General features: G+C 40.7%; 1 protein-coding gene across 3 annotated transcripts in view; it reads left to right on the top strand.

Annotated features, from left to right (window-relative positions):
- CTPS2 (CTP synthase 2) overlaps positions 1-21981 on the top strand; it is an 89611-nt gene that overhangs the window by 66341 nt on the left and 1289 nt on the right. For all 3 annotated transcript variants that reach the window (XM_025046622.1, XM_015589126.2, XM_006911640.3), the window contains 4 exons: positions 1384-1439; positions 3785-3881; positions 9062-9206; positions 21246-21356. In XM_025046622.1, coding sequence (XP_024902390.1) covers positions 1384-1439; positions 3785-3881; positions 9062-9206; positions 21246-21315 — 368 coding nt within the window. In that variant the 3' untranslated portion in view covers positions 21316-21356. The remainder of the gene's footprint in view (positions 1-1383; positions 1440-3784; positions 3882-9061; positions 9207-21245; positions 21357-21981) is intronic.

Below are 21981 nucleotides of genomic sequence, written 5' to 3' on the forward strand. Positions count from 1 at the left end.
ATTCAAAGCCAGGCAGTCTGGCTCCAGAGCCACACTATACCTCCCCGCTCGCTCTGCCTTTCACCTGAGAGATCGCAGCAAACACAAAGCTGGCCGTAGGCCGGGCAGCAGGCATAGGCCATGCACTTTCAAAGTTCACATTATATCCTGCTAGGATGACTTGAAGATGTCATTCCTTATATCCTAATTTGTAGATTATTGCCATTTTCCTCACCATCTCTGATAATACTGGCGGGCTTTATTTCTAGATTTGCTAAGTCATCTGTTGTAATGAAGGAAGAAGAGAAGAGATTTTGGACTATAGGAGGAAAAGACCAATCACAAAGTCAGAGGTCATAAAGGGGTCAGAATCCTCTCAAAGTTAGGTCTAGATCTTTCCACTGCTTTTCATTCTAACTTCCTAAAGATATATGCTTCCATTTTTTTCAACTGGGAATTTATCTGCCTTTTTTTTTCTTTCATTTTTCCTTTAATTTTTATGAACTAATATTTTGAGTACCAAGATTCTGTCTTGAATAACCCTCCTCTGGGCGGCATGTTGGCGTTCTCTCAAAGGAGCTCCCTACCCTGACTATTCCTGTTTTTTTTTTTTCCTAAAACGCATACCCTAAATACTGCCATTAACATCACCCCTGGGGAGCTCAGTCTATATGGACAGAACCGCAAATAGAAGTTCAGCCATGGTAATTGGTCATACCGAGTCATAAGGAAATACAATCTATTTTCATTTTCTTCATCCAAGTCAAAAGCTCAAACCAGAAACTGACATGTTTGGTCTCTCTTGGTGTAAACATCCTGTTCTGTAGTCTCATGACATCTTCGACAGTCCGACAATCCCCTGCCTGGTGAACTGAGCGCTGCTCCTGTTTCTGTTGGGGTTTGATGATGTGTTCCAGCACTGCTGGCAGGTCTTCTGTCCCCTGGGCTGTTGGCCACTTGGCGCTTGGGCCATCCTGCTTCTCCACCTGCTCCTGTGGGGCCTGTTTCTGAGAGGCATCTGATGACGGATCCCACTTCTATCCACCTGACACTGTGGTCAATTGCCATCCCACTGATCGCCATGCCCATTGCCAAATAAGTCATGCCCAAGATGCTGTCCTGGGCTGCAGCGTGTGTGGCGACATGGGCATGTATAAGAAGCCCCACATGCTACTCAGCCACGTGCTCCTGGTTAAGAATCGTGGTATACTTGAAAACTGCTCCAGGGTTTCAAAGAAGCTGTCACTGTCCTGTATTCTAAGAGAAGAAATCTAGATTCCTATCTGAAGTCTTGTTCATTTTGGGGCCCCTGACAGAGATCAGAGACTTCGCCCACACACATGCTGTGGGTGTAGTTCCAAAGCTGATCATGCCAATATTAATTTCACTCTCGTATCTTTACAGGGAAACTGTATGGTGATGTTCCTTTCGTAGACGAAAGACACAGACATCGGTATGAGGTACGCTTTCCCACTGAGTCACTGTGGACTATAGATGCTTAATGTGAGGAAGCCCAGCGATTACAAGCGGGCCTCTGGGAAAAAAATGGGGGAGATGGACTCCCATGGGCCATGTGGGGGTGGAATAGATACCAGACCGAACAAGCCCAGGGTTTTGTTTTGAGGGAGGACCGGTAAGAATTGATGCTGGGTAGGCCACCAACAGTGTCACTACAATTAGGGAAAATAATTTGCTGAGTGTAGGACATTTTTGGTTGTATTTCCATTGGGAACTGGCCCGTTAGTTTCCGTTGGGACAGAAACTATTGATCTGCTTTGTCTAAGTGGTAGCTAGAAGGTGTAAGAACTATTATGTACACGATAGTTTGGCCATTCATTCCTTCATACTTATTTTGTACCTGATAAACACAGGAGATGAAAGAGGCAAAGACATGTATGCTGTCCTTCCTGTTAGGGAGCTTACATTCTAATCGGAGTGGACAAAAATAAGATAAATCAGAATAATTACAGATTAAATCATGTATCAGACAAAGTACTTGTATCTAGACGATATAAAGAATTCTTACAACCGAATAATAAATAATGGCAAAGGATGTGAAGAGATATTTCTCCAATAAAAGATATGCAAATGGTCAATAAGGAAACAAAAAGTTGCTCAACATCATTTGTCATCAGGGAATCAAAACCTCAAAGAGATACCACTTCACACCCACTAGGATGGCCATAATCAAAAGATGGATAATAACCAGTGTTGATCAGGATGTGCAGTAGTCGGAAGCTCCGACACTGCTGGCGGGAATGTAAAGTGGTGCAGCCACTTTGGAAAATTATCTGGCAGTTCCTCAAAAGTTTAAACACAGAGTGACCATGTGACCCAGTAATTCCATCTCTAGGTATATACCCAAGAGAAGTGAAAATATACGTGCACACAACAACTTGTACGCAAGTAGTCATAGTAGCATTATTTATAATAGCCGAAAAAGTAGAAGTGACCCAAATGCCCATCAACTAATGAATGAAAAAAATAAAATGTGGTGTATCCATATAATGGAATATTATTTGACAATAAAAAGTAAAGAAATATTGGCACATGCAACAATATAAATGAACCTAGAAAACGTTATGCTAAGTGAAAGAAGACAGTCACGAAAGACCACATACTATATGATTCCATTAACGTGAAGTGCTCAGAATAGGCAAAGCTAACAAGATAGAATGTAGACTAGTGATTGCTAGGGCTGAGGTGGGGTTCAGGAAGGGAGTTGGGGGATGATGGTTAGAGGGTACAGGGTGTAGTTTTGGGTTGATTGTGGCGATGGTTGAAATCCTATGTGAATATACTAAAAACAATTGAGTCGTACACTTTCAGTGGGCGAAGTATCTGGTATATGAATTGTGTCTCAATAAAGCTGTTAAAAAAAGGAAAAAACAATTACAAATTATGAGAACTATCCTAATGTTAAAAAAAAAAACCATTTGTAGTTAAGATTGAAAAGGACAGTTGGGACCCCACTTTGATTTTAGGTGAGAAAGTGCTTTCTGTGAAGGAGAGGCTGAAAAGTTTGAGGAAAAGCTAGCAATGAGATGAGTAAGAGAAGGGGCCATGAGCCAGGTCATCAACTTGTCATCTGTAACCCGTATTTTAGTAGAAAACTTGCTCCAAGTTTCTCTGTAGAGCTTTTATGTAACTGTATATAAAGGAAGCACTGGGGTTAGTCACAAGGGAAATAAGATAGTTTCAATTGTCAACCTGATTTGTGATTTGGGGAGAGATAGTTAATTTTACACATAACTCAAGCCAGGAAGCAACTCTGGGGATAGCTATAAATAGCCTCAAGTCCCAAGTCAGAATGTCTGTGTCACAGTCCTACTTTTTGAATTTCATCTTTGGATGAGAGAAGGCGGACCTCCCAGATTTAAGTGTGATTAGACTATTTCTCAGGTTCGTCATGAGTTTAAAAATAGACTTTGGTGGTTGAATATAGAAATGAACTACTAGTTAGAGCAGGGGTCCCCAATCCCTGGGCCGTGGACCAGGACTGGTCCGTGGCCTGTTAGGAACCAGGCTGCCCAACAGGAGGTGAGCGGCAGGCAGGCAACCGAAGCTTCATCTGTATTTGCAGCCGCTCCCCAGCACTGGCATCACCGCCTCAGCTCCACCTCAGATCATCAGGCATTAGATTCTCATAAGAGCACCGGTCCCTGGTGCCCAAAAGGTTGGGGACCGCTGAGTTAGAGCATCACTGAAATGGAAAACCCACCTAATTGATGGAGGACCTTGTAATAAGCTGACATGTTCTGTATTGCTCTGCTACCCAAAGACACTTAATTTCTTGTTTTTCCAGGTGAACCCTAACTTGATCAACCAATTTGAGCAGAGTGACTTAAGTTTTGTAGGTCAGGACGTGGATGGGGAGAGGATGGAAATCATTGAACTGGCAAGTAAGTGGGCTGTTGATTTTCGAAAAATTTTGTGGTGAGCTAACATCTTTTTGTTGGGCATAGACATATGCAGCTATGACTTGAGACCCATTTTGTTTGCTCTCTTTCTTTTCCCCTCCCCTTTGAAATAAATCAACTAAATATATATGTAATACGACTAAATGTAAAGTGCATGAGAGATACAGACCTGTAATCCTAATCATTTGGGCCCATTAGTGTGAACCTACCGTAAAATGATGTATCGTTCCGATCGCACCAGTCCTACCAGCAGTACGCTTCCTTACCATCCCTGCCCGTTTTCTTGCTGCCAGCCTCTTGGTTAGGTGCTCTGGGAAAGGCGGGCAGCTCACTGTTGGGTGGCACTCTGCTTTCTCCCTCGTTGGAGGAAGAATGGCCCAGTGCCCTCCTCACTACTGGTGACTGGGGCTGATGCCTGTCGTGTGCGGGACCTGGCCCCACATGCCACCCGGCATCTGCCTTTCCCTGTTGTTCATTCTCCATGGTCAAGCATAGGTCAGTCTTTAACTTTTGAACACCAGTCGCTGCACTCAGAGAAGTTCTTAGTGAGACCAAACACGAAAGGACTGGGCTTCTGTTGAAGATGATCGCTGAAGTAGTTGTTTATGGCTGAGCTAGGACACCCTCGGGGGCATAGGCACAGACCATACGTGTATTACTGACGAGACAGAAGACAGTGTTCTCATTCAGAGCTGCAAAGACATGGTACACCCACGCTGACTGCTGGCCCCGGCTCTTTCTGTTGACATTCTCACCCAGGGGCTGGCAGACTGTGGCCTGTGGGCCAGATTCAGCCTCCTGACTATTTTTTGGTGGTGGTCTAACAATGGCTTTTACATTTTATATATTTTTAAATGGTTAAAAAACACATTATAGGATTTTTGACATGTGAAAATTATATGACATTTTAGTATCCATAAATAGTTTTATCGGAACACAGTCACATTCATTTGTGTATTGTCGATGGCTGCTTTCATGCTACAGTGACAGTGGTGAGTAGTTGGGGAAAAGACTTTATGGTCTTCAAAGGCTAACGTTATTTCCTATTTGGCCCTTTACAGAAATGTTCGCCAAACCCTGTTCTAGACCCATACATACGCACATCATTTAACCTACTTGAAATGAACGTTTTCAGGTACCTGCTTGACCTGTTTGTCTATCTATCTGGATATTCCAGTGGAACTTATTGGAAACTGAATTTACATGCCCTCCAGACTGTACATTCCCTTGACTACTTCTGTTAAGGCAGCGTCAGCCTCCGTGTCCAGCGTTTCTCATGCGCCCCACCACTGATGTTTAGAGCAGGATAATTCTTTGTGGTGGGTGCTGTCCTGTGCACAGTACGCTGTTTGGCAGCATCCCTGGTCTCTACCCACTGAATGCCAGTAGCATCCCTCCCCCCCAAGTTGAGACACTCTAAGACATCTCCAGACGTTGCCAGAACACATTTGCTCCTCGTTGCGAACCACTGTTCTAGACCCTCGGGCTTGAAATCGAACTTATTTAACTCTTTCCTTCCTTCATACCCCCAGCTTGTAATCAGTTGTCAAGTCCTATAGATTCCATCTCTGGAAAGAAAGACGGTATTTGGGATTGCGTTCCCTTCCATATCACTCTAGATCCAGTACGTGGTGACTTTTAATGAAGACAGGGCTCTGTGCAATGCACATGACACTAATTTGTTGGATAAACCACTCACTTATTGAATGCTTAGTATGTATAGGATACTCTAAAATTGGTAACATGATTTTCTAGAACCGACTTTTTCAACCTGTATACTTTAGGCTCCAGATATCTTGGACTGCTTACTCTTCTTCTAACTTTCCTACTTCATTTTCCATCTTAGCCCTGTCACTATCCTCTGCTTGAAATTCCTTCTCTCTGTCTCTTTTTTATGTCTGAGTAATATTCCATTGTATATTTGTACCACCTCTTCTTTTTTTTTAAAAAAAGAAAAAATTCATTTATTTATTTTAATTAGTTTCAAGTATACAGCACATTGGTTAGACATCTATATAGTTCATAACGACCTCCCCCAATTGCTCCCTCCCTCCCATGGCCCTCCACCTAGCAATGTATTAATGCTAACTGCATTCCTTAGGAAAAGGCTTCTTTAAACGCAGTAGCATATTAACTGACCTTGAAAGATGGAAAGCAATGGACATTGTATGCTCAGTACATGCTTCTCACTAGACCTTTCGCCGGGGGCCCCACTTGCCTTATGGAACTTACAAAGCAGATGATATTATTCTCACCTTACAGAGGAGACTTGAGTGCAAAGAGTTTAAACTCACCCAGGGTCATCCAGCCTGTACCTGGTGGGGCTGGAGCCACATCAGGTCATTGCCTCCTTCTGCCACCACTCTCGTAGGATTTTACTGTTCCTTTGTTTTCACTGGATGTTCCATTTAGGATTAGCAAAACATGCTAAAGTTTTAAATTAAAATATGAGGATTCATTTTGTATAGTCTTCCTCATGGAAGTGCCCTTCATTTAGAATTCGTATAGTGTGGATCACTGGCATTGAAGTCTCTTAAGTCTTTCTGGCATGTGAGAGGGCAGAGAATTTCTTAAGCAGATTTTCCTATCTGTTTACTTGGTTCAGGTACTTATTCTCAGTTAATTCTCTTGGCTCTCATTATTGTCAGCAAATATTAGAAGCCTCTTTCATCACAAGGATTAAGATTCCCATTGACACTTTCAAATTTCGTGTGGGTTGGAAAGAAAATGAGAGCCACTGTAAAACCTTGCAATTTTTAAAAGCTGACTGCAAGGGAATTCATTTTCTTAAGGAAAATTCTGCAGGAGATTTGGACCTTTGCTACCCCTTAGAAGCATGTCCACCAGTCTCTACATTCCTAAAGGAATTCTAAAAGGAACGATAAAACTTGGGATTAGTACAATGTCAGAATTTGGTTCAAAGCAATTAAGAGCATTATTTAACAGATATTTTAGTGGTTACCAGAGGAGAAGGGAGAGGGGAGGAGGGAGGAGGGAATGGGGAGTAGACAGGGGAAAAAAAAGAAAAAGTTAAATCATATCTTCAATTTAAGTAATTAATTAATTTAAAAAAGATACTTCATTTGACTGATAGAATATCATCAAAATAAAAACTTTATAGTTTCTTTTATCATATTGGCCCAGGGGATTTTTTTTGGATAAAGTGATTTAGAGCAATGATCCATTCATTCAAATATTCTGTCCCTGGCCATGCCATGATCCATTGCTCAGCTTCTGTCTGTAGTGCTACAAAAACATAACTGTCCGCTTCTTTCAAAGACATCCCTAGATGCTGTGCTGTAAGAGTCATTGCATCTTAAATTTAAAGCTACATTGCTTAGTTTTTTTCCCAAGTGTGGGTGGTTTCTCTTCTACTTTTCTTGAGCAGACTCATTCCTGAGAGAAGTTGGCATTCCCATCACCTAGCTTTCATTCTTGAGTGTCCATCTAATTCAAGGAGGTTTCTTCCTAGATGTAATATAGAGCGGATTGGTACTGGTCTGTAGCCAGTTAGGAACCGGGCCGCACAGCAGGAGGTGAGCGGCAGGTGAGCAAGCAAAGCTTCATCTGTATTTGCAGCCGCTCCCCAGCTCTCCATCTCTGCCTCAGCTCCACCTCAGATCATCAGGCCTTAGATTCTCATAGGAGCACCGGTCCCTGGGGCCAAAAATGTTGGAGACCACTGATGTAGAGGATTTCTGCCTGGATTTTTCTGGACTCAGAGCTTTGCAATAGAACTTGCTACAATGATGGAATATTCTGTTCTGTTCAATATGGTAGTCACTAACCATTTATAGCTACTGGGTACTTGAAACATGCTCAGTTAATTTGAATGAATTTAAATAGACACATGTGGCTAGGGGCTACAATTTTGTAGAGCAAAGCTTTAGACGAAAACCTTAGAAGAGTGGACACTTCCAGCTAATCATCATGTCCTCACTATTGTACAGTAGCTTTAGGTCTCTAGTATGAAGTGATGGGGATTTGTGATTTTGAATTGCATACTAAATTTTCAAATTGTTTGATAAAGCATCTCCTTGAAAACTTTAAAGTTATTTACTCCCCCATATAAAACATATATTTTATCATCTTCGATTTGCTATATATACGAATTTAAATGATTTTTAAAGTAGGGAATACAGCATACTGATCATGGTCTCTGTACTATAGTAATTATGGGATTAGAGAGCTGCCCAATCTCTAATTAGGAGTTGCTTGCAAACCTGGGAAAAAAACATAGTTTTTGAGAGTTCCAAAAGGGGGAGGAATTTTTAATCTTAGAAAATTTCTACCCAGATTTGGAAATGTTGCCTCTTTAATTCTTGCCATCATGAAACAAGGGATTCCTGTTAAAAGTAGCTGGGAAAAGCTACTTTTCTCTTTTTATTACATCTAGTAGAACTTGAATTGCTCATATAGGGGCTTCTTAAACCCTGAGTATGAAAATAACTTAATTCTCCCCCCTCCCAATAATATAAGCAATATTTGCTCATTGTAAAGGTTCACATGATATAGAAAAGTATAAGGAAGAAAAATTTTTTTAAAAAACCCTTGAACTCTTGCCAGCTTGAGCTATAACCACCCTTAACATATTGAAAGGCCATCCTTTTATCATTCAGAGACCCTTCGTCACAAGGGTTAAGTTGCCATAGGCTGAAATATGAGTTCAGTTTCGTGGTGCTAACTACGATTAATGCCCAACTTAAAGTTGTGACTAGGAAAACATTTGCACTTGCTGCATTCCCAGAGGACCCTTACCATGGGAAAGGAGACCTTGTAGGAAGTGGACTGAAGCCATCTAAGAAAGAATGACCTACAGTTAGCTGAAAGTGTGAGGGATGCCATGGAAATGGAGCCAATGTAAGTATGAAAGGCCTTCAAAACACAGGCAGATTTTAGGAAAGTAGACTTCATCTTGCCATTCAGAAATTTTTGCTTTGTTCACTCTGATACCTCCCACAAATAAAATGTTGGATCTCTTATTAAGTGAGATGTGTTTTGCAAATTGAAATTTTGCTGTGAAGATCGATTGTGAAAGTAACTGGCTCTGATGATAAGTTAAATAATCATCTCACCATTAAATGAGTGTCTGATTCAAAGATGAGACCTTTGAAGTATTTCTCGTGTTTGTTTCAATTGCATCATGGTTGTTCTCATTTCAGATCACCCTTATTTTGTTGGTGTCCAATTCCATCCTGAGTTTTCTTCTAGGCCGATGAAGCCTTCCCCTCCATACCTGGGGCTGTTACTTGCAGCAACTGGGAACCTGAATGCCTACCTGCAACAGGGATGCAAGCTGTCCTCCAGGTAAGCAGCTTACTGCTCTTAGCGATGACCCAAGATGCGGTCGTGAGCATCTTAGGTTTCTCATAAAATTTAATATCATTGTAGGATTTTTTTTTTTAAGTGAAGAATGACTTTTTTTCCTTCTTAACGATTGTGACTTTTGCTCTTAATAAAAATGATTTAATCACATATACAACAGTAATGTGTCAGTTGTCCAAATTATGCTAACGCTGGGCATTATTTTAGAAATTTTCATCATTTCGATAAGTGAAAATAGGATTTCCTTTTGTGGACTCTTTGATTAATAAGTATATATAGATATTTTGTATGTTTACTGGCTCTTTGTTTTATGAATAGCCTGTTCATGTACTTTGCCCTGTTTTTCCTTTTGCTAGCATATCTTTTTTCTTAATGGTCGATAAGCCCCTTAAAGGTCATGAATCATTTGTTAGGTTGCAAATATTTTTTCAGAGTGATTCTGTTTTCTCCTAAGTTGTCAGTGGTTTTTATTTTCCTTAAAGAGTTTTAAATAAGGACTTTAATAGTTTAAATAGTTCTTATTTACGTATAGTTTTAAATTTATGTAGTCAAATCTTTTACTTTTATGGATTCTGCCTTTAGTGTCATGTATAAAGTCTTTCTTTATCAAAAGGTTATATAAATAATAACCCATTTGTTTTCCACTAGCACTTTTATGCTTTCAATTTTATACAGTAGTTTAAATCTGTAATCTATATGAACTTTATTTTTGGTATAGTGTGTGAGGTAGGGATCTCGCTCCCTCCCGCTGCCAATTGTTAGTAAGTTGAGTAATTTAGGTTTGTTTCAAGGTTTTCTGTTTTGTTCCATTGATGATTTCATCTCCTCTTTCGGAACCCTTATAACCATTTTCATTATCATAGTGTTACTGTAAATCCAGCCTTTATCTACCCTACTCCTGTTATTAACATTTTTTAAAAAGTTATTTTGCTGCTCTTCCAGATGAATTGTACAACAATTTTTAAAATCTGGCTTGAATAAAAAATCCTTTAAGGATTTTCATTAAAATTTTTTACATTTATATATTAGTTGGTTGAGAATTTGTGTTCTCATCCAAGAATATCTTATGTAATAACTTTAAAAGTGGAAGGAATTAGCCAGAATTATAGACTAGGTATGGGCTAGTACCATTATAACTGGTTATATGTTGTTTAGAAGATTACCATTGCCAACCCTCATCCTAGCAAACAACCCTGGCGAAACTGCAATTGCGAATTGCTGGGATCGGTGCATGGTGTGTATGCGTGTGCTTGTGTTATGCAAGCCTGCTTATTCGTGCCATTACCCGCTCGGGGAAGCTCACAGCTCCCTAGCATTTCTTTTAACTGGATGTTCATATGGGAACAGCTTTCTTATATTTTGCATGCCAGGCATCTTACTGAATTATAATCACTCCTTGCACTCTTGAACCAGTGCACTGGTTTGCACGCTGTGCCCTGTGGAGCTGGAGTCTGCCTGCTGTGAGGAGCAGGCTGAGGGGCTCCAGGCTCTTCCCCGCTTCAGCCGAGCAGCTCCACTTTATCTGGCTCATGCAGCGGGGTTCTGCATAAGACTTCGTACAAAGGTGACATTCCTGTGTTCTGAGACTGCGTGGCTTACGCAGCAGATGGGAAATTCCCATGGTTTCTCGTGTTGGATGTGTGCTGTGAGCCACTTTATTGTCTCCGTTATTTCAGGTGCTCACACGGGACAGGAAGGTGACAGTGGAGCAAGTTAGATGGCTAAAAGAAATAACTCACAGTTACTACTTTGTGCGTAATTGTCTGGTTGTTCGCAAGCATCAACTAATATATGGATTGCCTGCTGATTCTTGCATGGGGGCTGGTGGTTTTAGAAAATAGTGACTGCTTGCTAGTGACTCCTGAGCAAGACACAGTATATCTCGGAGAGAAGAAAAGACCTCTTAACGAAACTCTGAGCTGGAATTATAACTGACCAGCAGGCTTCCACGGTTGTCAGAGAATTCCTGTGTATCAGCCACACACTGGTGCCTTCCTTAAGAGCTGCCAGCATCTTATTTATCTTTGTTTCCCTGGCTCCCTAGCACATGTGGGATTTTTATTGCCCATTAAAGTAATAAATGTACATAGCAGGGGAGGATGAGTATAGTCTAGTCTAGTCTTGACACCTTGCGGGAGTTTTCCAACTAACAATGGTGACCATGAATTAATCCAGTGACAGACACCAGGATTCCAGAGGAACCTTCTACTTCAACTCTACTCTGCCCAGCTTCGTGGCGTTAGTGAGCATTGAAAAGCAAATGATGACTTTGATATCCAGGCTCTAATGTGAGTTGATTTGGGACTGTATTTCTGTCAAAAAAGATTACTGTCTGTAATCAACCCTAAACAAATGTGACAAGAAATATGAACACTAGAATAATGACTTTCTTTCCAAGTAATTGGCTGATGATATTAACTTTGTGGCACTTGTGTAGCCAACATGTTTAAAGCCCAGAATGTAAAAATGCTTGGCTTCGAGCAAGTCCACCTGAGATATAACCTCTGCATTATGCCTCATAGAGAACATTGATCTTTTAGTGCCTGGGAAGTCGCAGTAAGAATATTATTTTGGGATCTAGAGCTGATGAGCTAAATTCTTAGCTACTCCACTATGTGTGGAATGACAACAGTTATAACGACCATTCCACCTGGTTTTAGACTTTAGTGCTCTGTTCAAGACACACAATACTTTTAGGATAGTATTTTTTAGGCTTTTATAAGCTACTCAAAAGTTATATGCAAAATCAAACTAAGAGTCTTATTTTTGGGAGTCCCCCAAGACCACCCAGATATTCGATGATTCACGAAAAGGAATCAGAATATACTTGGATTCATGACTAAAATGTATTACAGTGACAGAATAAGCATACAGTTGGGTCAGTAAGAGAAGAAAGTATAAGTGGAGAAATCTATTTGCAGGTTTCCTATGCTGTTTCTCTCTCTCCTGTGAGAGGTCACACAGATCTCATCTTCCCTCCAGCAGTGAAAATACAGCAATACATATGTGATGTGTATGCCCAGATAGGCCCCTCTGAGACTCAGAGTTCAGGGTTTTTATTGGGGGCTGGTCACATAGGCTTTCTCTACCTAGCAACCAGTCAAATTCCAGACTCCCAGAAGGAAAGCAAATGTTTACCATAAATCACATTGTTTGTACAGACAGCCCAGGCCCAGTGAAATGACTGTATTAGTTAATAATGGAGAAAACATTCTGAAAGCTAAGTTCCCAGGTTCCCCAACAAGCAGGCTTTTCTAGAGATAACAGCCTCAGGCCTGCTGTGTTAACTGTTTTGCACAAGTCTAACAAATGATTTTTAAAATAAATAAGTCCAATGGGAAATTATGGTTCATTAAATAAATCTTTGTAATTCTTTGCTATTATCTCTCCGTTGGTGTCTAAACATAATTTGTCCCATGTATGAAAGATAACCACAAATTTGCATGGTCTTGGTAGCATATAATGTAATAGAGTAAGACTGTTTCATGTAATTGTAAGAAAAAAAATTAGGAGACTTATACTAAATAGAACACACAAAGATGCTTGTTATTGTGAGTTCTTCAGTATCTAGAAACAAGTACATAATCTCTGTCCAGAATTCCATTTTAAGCAATTGGAAACAGAAGACAGATCGGAGTTTATAAAGTTCATAGGTTGTTTTTCAGCATGTGTATTTCTGGGGCTGCCCCACAAGGCTCTTACGCACAATCACTACACGCCATCACTACACACCAAGTTTAGAAACAACTTCCGGTTTTTAGGATGCTGGCATTTATCATGCCCATTTGTCGGGTCAGAGTAAAACTCTCTCACTTAGATGGTACTCATTTTATGTCGAAAAACAAGGACTTAAGTGGGGTTCCTTCAGAAATGCGGCTCATTGGGGAAACATGTTTTTAAAGTATAGACTTGGAACCTTAGACATTTGAGTAGCATTTTAGCCTGGATTTTAGGATCTTGGATCCCATGTCTCTACCAACCAGACACTCTGTCTTGTGCCGAGAAATCTTGTCTTTTGGTGGTGAATCAAGAGCCAGACTGGTGAAGAAACAACAGGAGGGAAGTCACTAGGTGATTCACTGTTTTTGCTTGATTATTTCAGATCAAAGTCAAAAGTCGAAACTACTTGATAGCCAGAGGGTCCTTAAAGGAAGCACATACTCAGATCCATTTCCATGTCCTGATCTCGTGTGTGCTCTTGGGATCTAAGTCCATTCTCTCCTTTGCGCTTAGCCTTCCCTCTCTACTTTTGTCTTTGAACCCTAGCAGCAGTCAGGGAGAGAAGACACTCATTTCCTTCACCCTTGTCTCTGATCTCTTTGGTGACTATCTGGGTTTTTCTTTTACATGACATGCCGGCTTCCAGCCTGGAAAGGTTCTGTTTTCTGTTGACTTCTAGATGTAGCATTACAGAAAATTTGGAAAATAAAAAAGGACCCATAAATACACCAGCCTAACACAGTGACTGCGCTGTGCTCATTTCTTTAATATTTTCTTCCAGTCATTATTCTATATCCATATTCTCTTTTAATGGTTGCAATCATAATAGTACGTGTATGTGTATTTGTCTGTTTTTTCTCCAACTCTTTTATTTTTAAAACCTTCAAACTTACCGAAAAGGTGAAAGAATAGTACAGTGAACACTTGTATACCTTTCACAGAGACTCATCCATGGTTGCTATTTTACAACATTCGCTTCTCTCTGCGTATAAACTTACTTCTGAACCACTTATATTAAGTTGCAAAACATTATTGCGCTTCATCCCTAAACACTTATCACACATTTCCTAAAATTAAAGACATTTTTTCACATAACTGCAATATCATTATCCCACTTAAGAAAATTAACAGTCAGTGGTATCGCTTAATATCTAGTCCATATTTAAATTGCTCCATTTAGCCCCAAATGTCTTTTTAGCTTTTTGAAAAATAAAAAATGTAATCAGTGGTTCATTCAAAGTTCATTTGGTTATTGTAGGGGTGGAAGACATTGTCCTCCGCCCTCAAGATTCTTTCAGCTGGTCTGATAATTGAATCTGCATGAGACAGAGTCACGAGAGAAAATAACCAAATTTAATTACGTACATACCCCACATACATGAGAGTCAGAGACCCCACATCCACGAGAGGTTCAGGGACAGTAAGCAGAAATGAAGTACACAGGCATCGAGAGCTAAGGATGAGGTAAGGTGGCTTGTAGCTTCAGAGAGGAGGACGGTCATGGCAGGATAGTAAGAAGAGCATTTATTCAGTAATGAGAAGTTTGCCCTGCCCTACAGATAGGTCAGAAAAAGTTATTTCTGATGATAACTGTTATTATGGGCCAGGACCCTAATTTTGGGCCAGGACCCTAATTTAAATTCTTTAAGGGAGAGGCGAAGGTTTCTCATGAGCCTGCAGGGCCTCGGTTGCCTTCAGCTCGAGAGTATCCACATACCACAGAGGCACATCTTGGGGCGACTCGTTCAAAATCTCTACATTGTTTCCTTTGTTCTTTTAAATCTAGATAGATCACTTTTTTTGAAAGTTTTTCTCAACATTGACTCCCCCTGCATTCTTTTTTGTTGTTGTTAATTTCACCCACCCACCCATCTCGCCTTTGGCAACCATCTGCTTGTTCTCTGTATCAGTGGGTCTGTTTCTGTTTCGTTTTGTTTATTCACTCGTTGTTTTTAGATTCCACATATAAGTGAAATCATATGGTATTGGTCTTTCTCTGACTTCTTTCACTCAGCACAATGCCCTTAAGGTCCATCCATGTTTTCACAAATGGCAAGATCTCCTTTTTTTTTTATTACTGACTATATTCCACTCTATTATATCACATTGACTTTTATAGAGTCCAGGCCAGTCGTCTTGTAGAAATGACCACAATCTGAATTCATCTGATCGTTTTCTCATCATTAGAATCAGGTTAGACATTTTTGGAAGAATAGTTCACATTCTTTTGGAAGAATAATGCACATCAGGAGACACATAAAGCTCATAACATTCCTTTTTCTGTCCCTCTGTGGATGATACTAAGTTAATCGTCTGGTTAAGATAGTGACTGGATATCTCTTTTTAAAGGAATATTTTCTTCCATTTTGGTTTCTAAAATAACATCCGCTACTGAAACGAACTAGGGCTCCTGGAAGAAGTGGTTGATTCCAGGACTGGGTCAGGAAAAGTACAAGACGAGCCTGGAATGTATTGCTGGACTTAAAGGAAGAGCTAAAAAATAAATAAATAAAAACCAACGGGGAAGTTTTGTATAAAGCCAAAGAAGCCAGTTTGATAGGCCTCCTGCTGGCCTTATTTTGGACAATCTGAACATCAAAAGAATAATGACAGTATTGGATTATAACACATTACTTAAAAAATTCCATAATAATACTCAGCAAAAGTTTTTTTAAAAGGTCGGTTAAAAATGTGGAAGCAACTCCCAATGTAATAACTGAGTCAAATAAGGATCACCACTAGATGCCAAAACCATTCTGTGCATCAGTTTCTTTATAAAAAAAGGAATGGTAATAATACCGTCTTCACACAGGAGTAATGAAGATTAAGTTTTGTAGTAAATGTAAAGCACTTAGCACAATGCTTGGTCTATGGTAGAAAAGTAAATGGGAAGTAGGAAGTTAAGCAGGAAGTATTATTATTATTATTATGCTATTATTATTCATTTGACCTTAGTTCCAGTCTCCTTCATTGCTCGCCTACTGCAAAGCCTCCTACCTTGTCTCTGTGCCTCTAACTTTCCTCCTCTCAATCCATCTTCTGCCAGCAGAATGATCTTCCTACATTATCTCAGAGCTTGAAACTCTCAGTGGTGTCCCTTGACTACAGGCTAAAATGCACACAAATCCATACGGAACAGCTTGCGGTCCCCTGATCTCCCCAGAGCGTTTTTAATGCCTTGGCCTCCGCTTGCACTGCTCTCGTAGCTCTTGATATACATTCCCGAAGTGCTTCGTGAGCGGGAGTACTGACCCGTTTTCTGTTAGGGTGTGAGTTCACCCCAATTATTACTGACAGTGGGCCTGGGAGGAGGAAATGGCCCCTCCATTGATTATAGAGTGGTATTTCTCCCTCTAAGCCATACTCATTCCCCCTCGAGTGGCACTTTGCCTTTGACTAGGAGACTAAGACACTCTTCTCCCCCTGCATGAATCTGCTGTGCATTTTCCAGCACTATAGACTTGGAATCAGATTGCCTTGTTCGTTCATTCATTCATTCATTCATTTGTGTCATCGGGCTGCATGGTTGATGTTGCCAAGGGCCATTCTTGCAATATATGGTGCAAATATTTTATTTCTATGGGGACACTATGGAAAAGTGGAGCGGACGCTATGGATTTGGTTTCTGAGTTTGCCACTTCCTGAGTAATTTTTGCCATGTCCCCTCCTAAACCTCGGGATCTTCATCCTTTAGGGTTGCTGTGAAGAACAGTTGGGATGGCGCTTTGTAAAGCTGAAAGTGATATGGAAATTCTACTTTTCTCCCTTGGTTACATTTTAAGCAAAAGTGAACTGGAAAACAATGATTCTTTTTTGCTTTCTTTTAAAATAGTCCTTTTAAACATCTTTTAAAACAGTTCCCCACCCTCCACCCCCATTCCCGATTGTTTGACTCCAACTCCATACCTTGAGACTTTGTCTGGTAAAGTACCGCTAACAAACCACATTTGAGTACACCTTCCTTCGGGGATTAAGTATTGGTTAAAAGGTCCTCTTTATTGATTATGGGTCATTTCAGTGCTGATGATGCAGTGGCAGCCGGGAACAGAGTTAATAGTGATATAGACTACTGTGTTCTTTATGCCCTGCTGGGCTTGTATTCTGCCGTTTGCTATTCAATGCAAAACTCATTCAAAGCGTACTAAGTTTTTATTCCATTGCTCTTATATTTTATGGCTTCCAGGGGCTCTTTGAGAAGGAAGTAAGTACAGTAGTAACAGTGCTTTGGGGAAAACTGTGTGCATGGCAACCTGTTTTAAAATATGCTTTTTCCACATGAAATGGATGTTGATGTAGAGCATTGTAGGAACTCATGCATGCTGGGAATCCGAAGTATGCCATTAAAAACTTTTTAAATTCCAACCACCTCTTCCTGTCAATGGAGAAGAAATGGTTTAATGGCTGCCCCCAGGGTAGCATAAAAGGTAGGATATATGAGGCATTACTATATCCTTGCCCTGGCGCCTTGGAATATAGGTTTTCTTGTATTGGAAATTAGGGACCAGGAGTCTTTGCCAAACAAACTTGACTGTGACAAGCCTTTGTTTGTCAAAGAACCATGCAGAGACTATTGCTGTCCAGTCTTGTAAGTCAAGCCAGGGTTGTAAGGATAGTGATTCCCATGCCTTGCTGCTGGTGATTTTGATTTTGTCTTGTAAGAAATAGTACAGTGAAAAACTTTTTTTAAAAGAATACTTCCATTATCTGAGGGGGGAGGGGCACATGCATGCATGAGAGAGATTTGCCATGATCTTACTTAACTGAAGATAACCACACCTTTAAAAAAAACCCCTTTTTTAGCGAGTGACGAAGAGGACCATTGCATGGTGATTATGGTTTGTTTTTAAAAATCGTTATCAATTTGTTTTAAAATCAGCACTATCCAACAGAACTTTCTACAATGATAGAAATATTTTATAAGCTGCGTCATCCAATATGACAGTCACCAGTCACATGTGGCTTTTGAGCACTTGAAGTATGGCTCAATGTATTTGAGTGAGAAATGGAATTTTAAATTTTGATTTTAATTCATTTAAATATAGATAGCTACTGCGGCATGTGGCTACCATGCTGGACAGTACAGATTTAAAACTTCCCCCTTCTCAAATATAACAAGACACATGTGACTGGGTCTGTATTCTTTGGCATTTCGTAAAATTTAACATGAAAGACCCAAATATCTAATAACTCTCCCTACTAAGAAGTGAGTGAGTGAGTGTGTGTGTGTGTGTGTGTGTGTGTGTGTGTGTGTGTGTGTATAGAAGACTGTTTGAAGACAGGTTAGTCTTAAGATAGAGCTGAGAGTTCTTAAACGAAGTGACAATATACTCAGATAAGTATATCTTAAGACTTCTTTACATTGTGTGAGAAAGAAAAATGAACCTTAAGTCGCACGTATCACGGAATGGTACCCACATTTTATTGAATGTGCAGGAACCACTGCTGTTCCGTGTGTGGATGACGATCCACATCTTCTAACAGTTGTTTTTTGTCGGCATATGAATGCCATAAAATCAGCAACTTTAGCAGCAGTGCCTCTTTTGATAATTCTGTTTTTGAGTGTCATGGTTTATTTAATTGCCTCGCCCCCGACCTCCTACACATAGAAAAGAAAATTAGTGAACCCAGTCATTTGCCTTGGAGATGAGTTAACCCAAGCCAAGCCTCACTTTGTTAGACTCAGCCTGCGCCATTTTGATGTGTTGGCAGAATTTGGGGCAGACAGCCCATCAGACAGGAAATGAGAGCCATTAGGTTAAAAGCAGACCCACCCAGGTCCCCTTGCTAATGTGGGTAGGGATTTACTCTTGGTACAGGAAACAAGTCTGAAAATCATGCACTTGGCAGTTTTCATGACATCTTTATATTTCCATGACTTTTCGAGAGATACCATATTATGAATATGTAACCACCATTAATAGCAACAGCTTATATTTTTATATAATTTCCAAGAGCATCTTTATACAGTCTCTTTTGGCCCTCATAACATTTTGTGAGGTTGTAGGTATTAATGCTACTATTTCTAGACTTTCAGGAGTCAAATGACCAGTATATAGGTACATGGCCAATAAATAGTACAACCAGGAGTGTGAGGGGGAAGCCATCGACCCACTCTGCTCTTCCCGAGGCTCAGAGGTGGAGAAGGAAGCAGGTATACAATATGAAGGCTGAAGAAATGGAGTTCCCTCCGCCATTTGGGCCTTCCCGCTTGTGGTGTCAGGGGATATGCCCCAAGAGGCAACGCTAGCCCATTACAGTGAAGCTTAGACTCCCGCCTGTGGCCTTGATTAATTAGCACGATGGGGATTCTGGCCATACCTCGAATGAGCTGTGTGCCCAGTGAATCACTCAAACACCCTTGAACTTCATTTTTTTCTCAGATAGGGAGTGCAATGCAATTTCCAAGTCCCCTTTGCTAGTTCTGTAACAGGAAATGTTTTATAGAACCAGGGAGGATTCTGCATTTGTGTAGTAGTGGGAGGTGCGTAGATAAGGACACATCCACTCTGGGGGCCAGTTTTCAAAAAACATTCTTCAGTTATTCCCGTATTTTCTTTATTGGGAACTCTTTTGTAACAGTAGAAGAGATTTTCCTGAACTAAAATCTAACTGGGAGGTATCTTCTACTTGATTGCTTTTAAGGATATGTCGATTGATATGTTTATCTAACGTATCTTGTCTTTTCTGCCAATTCTCAATCTTCTTCTATCTCCTCTCTACACTCTAAGCCACCCCCCACCCCTGTCCTTTCCAGTATTTTGTCCAAAAGTCAGAGAGGAGAGTGAAGTTGTCTTTTATTATTCTGTTTATGTGTTTATTGATATGTGTTCAATATGTTTAGAGTAAATGTTTTCTAACCTGTCAGCATAGGGTTTCTCCAATTTTTCCCTCTCCTCCCTTAAAAAAGAAAAGAAAAAAAAGGTAGATTTTCATCTGTTATAGAATTCAGACTTCTGTTGCTACAAGTCAGCAAAAACTTGGCCATCGGTAGGGATGGGTCAAGCATGAAGCGTAATTCCTGGCAATGTCATCTCCATAGGTCAGTAGAACTCTTGTGGAATTGATTAACCTGCTGACTTATGTGGAATCGAGCAGGAGGAACCCCAAACTGAGCACACAGCTTAGAGCAAATGTACAATAGCAGGGCTATCTCATGGAGAAGGTGCGTTTCTTAGGGACCCCAACATGGCGACATCTATGTCAATAATCGATCATGTTTTGCGACTCAAGGTAGTTGGAGTATCCCGTAAAGTTTCTAATTTGAAAATAGCATCGTGGTAAAATTACCTCTCAAATCCTTGGACCTACGAGAATGTTTGTTAGATCAAGAAACTCATGCCGCTGATCCATAAATCATAGTGAAAATAGGAACTGAAGTGGATAGTATTCCAAGGGACGTTTACAGCATGTATTAATATTTTTTATGTGCACTACTGGCTGTTTCCTGGGTCTTGAGCCAGCATGCATGTCTTAATTCGAATGACCTGCAAGTTCACTGCCCCTGTGGAGTTTGCTGACTATGGACGACCAGCTCCTCCACGGTGGAGTTATCTAGGGAGCTGCCATGGTCCTCTAATGCAGAGGCAAAACCCAACCTACCGCTGAACAAAAAGGAAAGCATTTGACTGACGCAAATCAAGCGAGGTGCAGCTAGTCTTGCTGTTCTCTGGTCCTTTCGTGTTGATAAAAGAAGCAGTTGTTGTCAGGATGGTGAGAAATGGGAAAACTCTGAGTGTCCAGGTATTATTTTATGCTATGTTATTGCTCTGGAGAACAAATTGAGATCAGCACAGGAATAGGACGGAGTGATGCTTTACCTCGGGGTGGACTGCGATTTAGTATGACAAGAGTAGATGCGCAGAAAATGAATGGGTCCATTAGCCCAGGTTTTCCTTTTCAACTTAATTTGTTAACAATACCTCTAGTAGAGAGGAGACAATAGGTAAGAGGGTCAGGAGCGATCTGCTTTCAAGGCTTTTGCCGAAGTTTAGAAATGATTAGTGGTCTTCAGAAGATTACAGACGTAATCTAAATGGAAATGTTTTATGAATTTTTTGAATAAATTACTTCCAATTTAAGATGAAAGCAACTGATCAGTTCCTCTGACTAAAGGAGGAGAGTGTTGCGCGTGGTCGGGCTGACATCTTCCCGTGGTGAGTAGAAAGTGACAATAGAACATCCTTTAGCGTTTATTGTCTCTGAGTGGGAGTTCATTATGGGAAGTGTTTAGGATTGTAAATAGGATAATTGTCTGGGTTTTTTTCTTAACACCTTGTTAAATTAGTTCCTTTTTTGATCTAGTGATAGATACAGTGATGCCAGTGATGACAGCTTTTCAGAGCCAAGGATAGCTGAGTTGGAAATAAGCTGAAGCTAAGACGCGACTCGAAATAAAAGGGACCGCCCGCAAGGGTAAGAAGGAATCTTCAAGTTCTTGTTCGTTTTACAGACAGGCTGTCTTGGTCTAGGAGGGAGCTCTGCTGGCCTCGTCTGCAGGATCCTGCTTCTGTTTGACTGGCAAAGGTAGCCAGACTGACAGCCGACTGCGCCTTTGGGAAACGAATGCACCCCAGAAAGCTAGCAATTAGCAGTGAGCATGGGGAGAATGGACTGTGCTTGAGGCCGGAAATAAACGTGTAAGCGCACCTGTAATTGTATACCTGGAAGCCGAAGTGGCGTTCTAATAGTTTAGGTCAGGGATCGGCAAAGTTTCCCTGTAAAGGGCCAGATAGTCACTATTTTAGGTTTTGCGGGACATGCCATCTCTGTCACAACTATCCTGCTCTGCCATTTTAGAGGAAAAGCAGCCACAGACAATACATATAACTGAACGAGCATGGCTGCGTCCTAGTAAAAATACTCTGTTTATAAAACCGGTTTTCTGGCCCCTGGTCTAGGTCACTCATGGAAAAGCACATTTATTTTATTTCTTTGTCCTGAGATGCCACAGACTGGCTTGGCTTCTGAGGGCAGCTTATTTTCCCCCGCGGCTCTGTTAGGCTTTATTAGAAAATTCAGCAGCCTGGCCAGCTGTATC

The sequence above is a fragment of the Pteropus alecto genome, unplaced genomic scaffold (assembly GCF_000325575.1).
Source record: "Pteropus alecto unplaced genomic scaffold, ASM32557v1 scaffold23, whole genome shotgun sequence".
Lineage (NCBI taxonomy): Eukaryota > Metazoa > Chordata > Mammalia > Chiroptera > Pteropodidae > Pteropus > Pteropus alecto.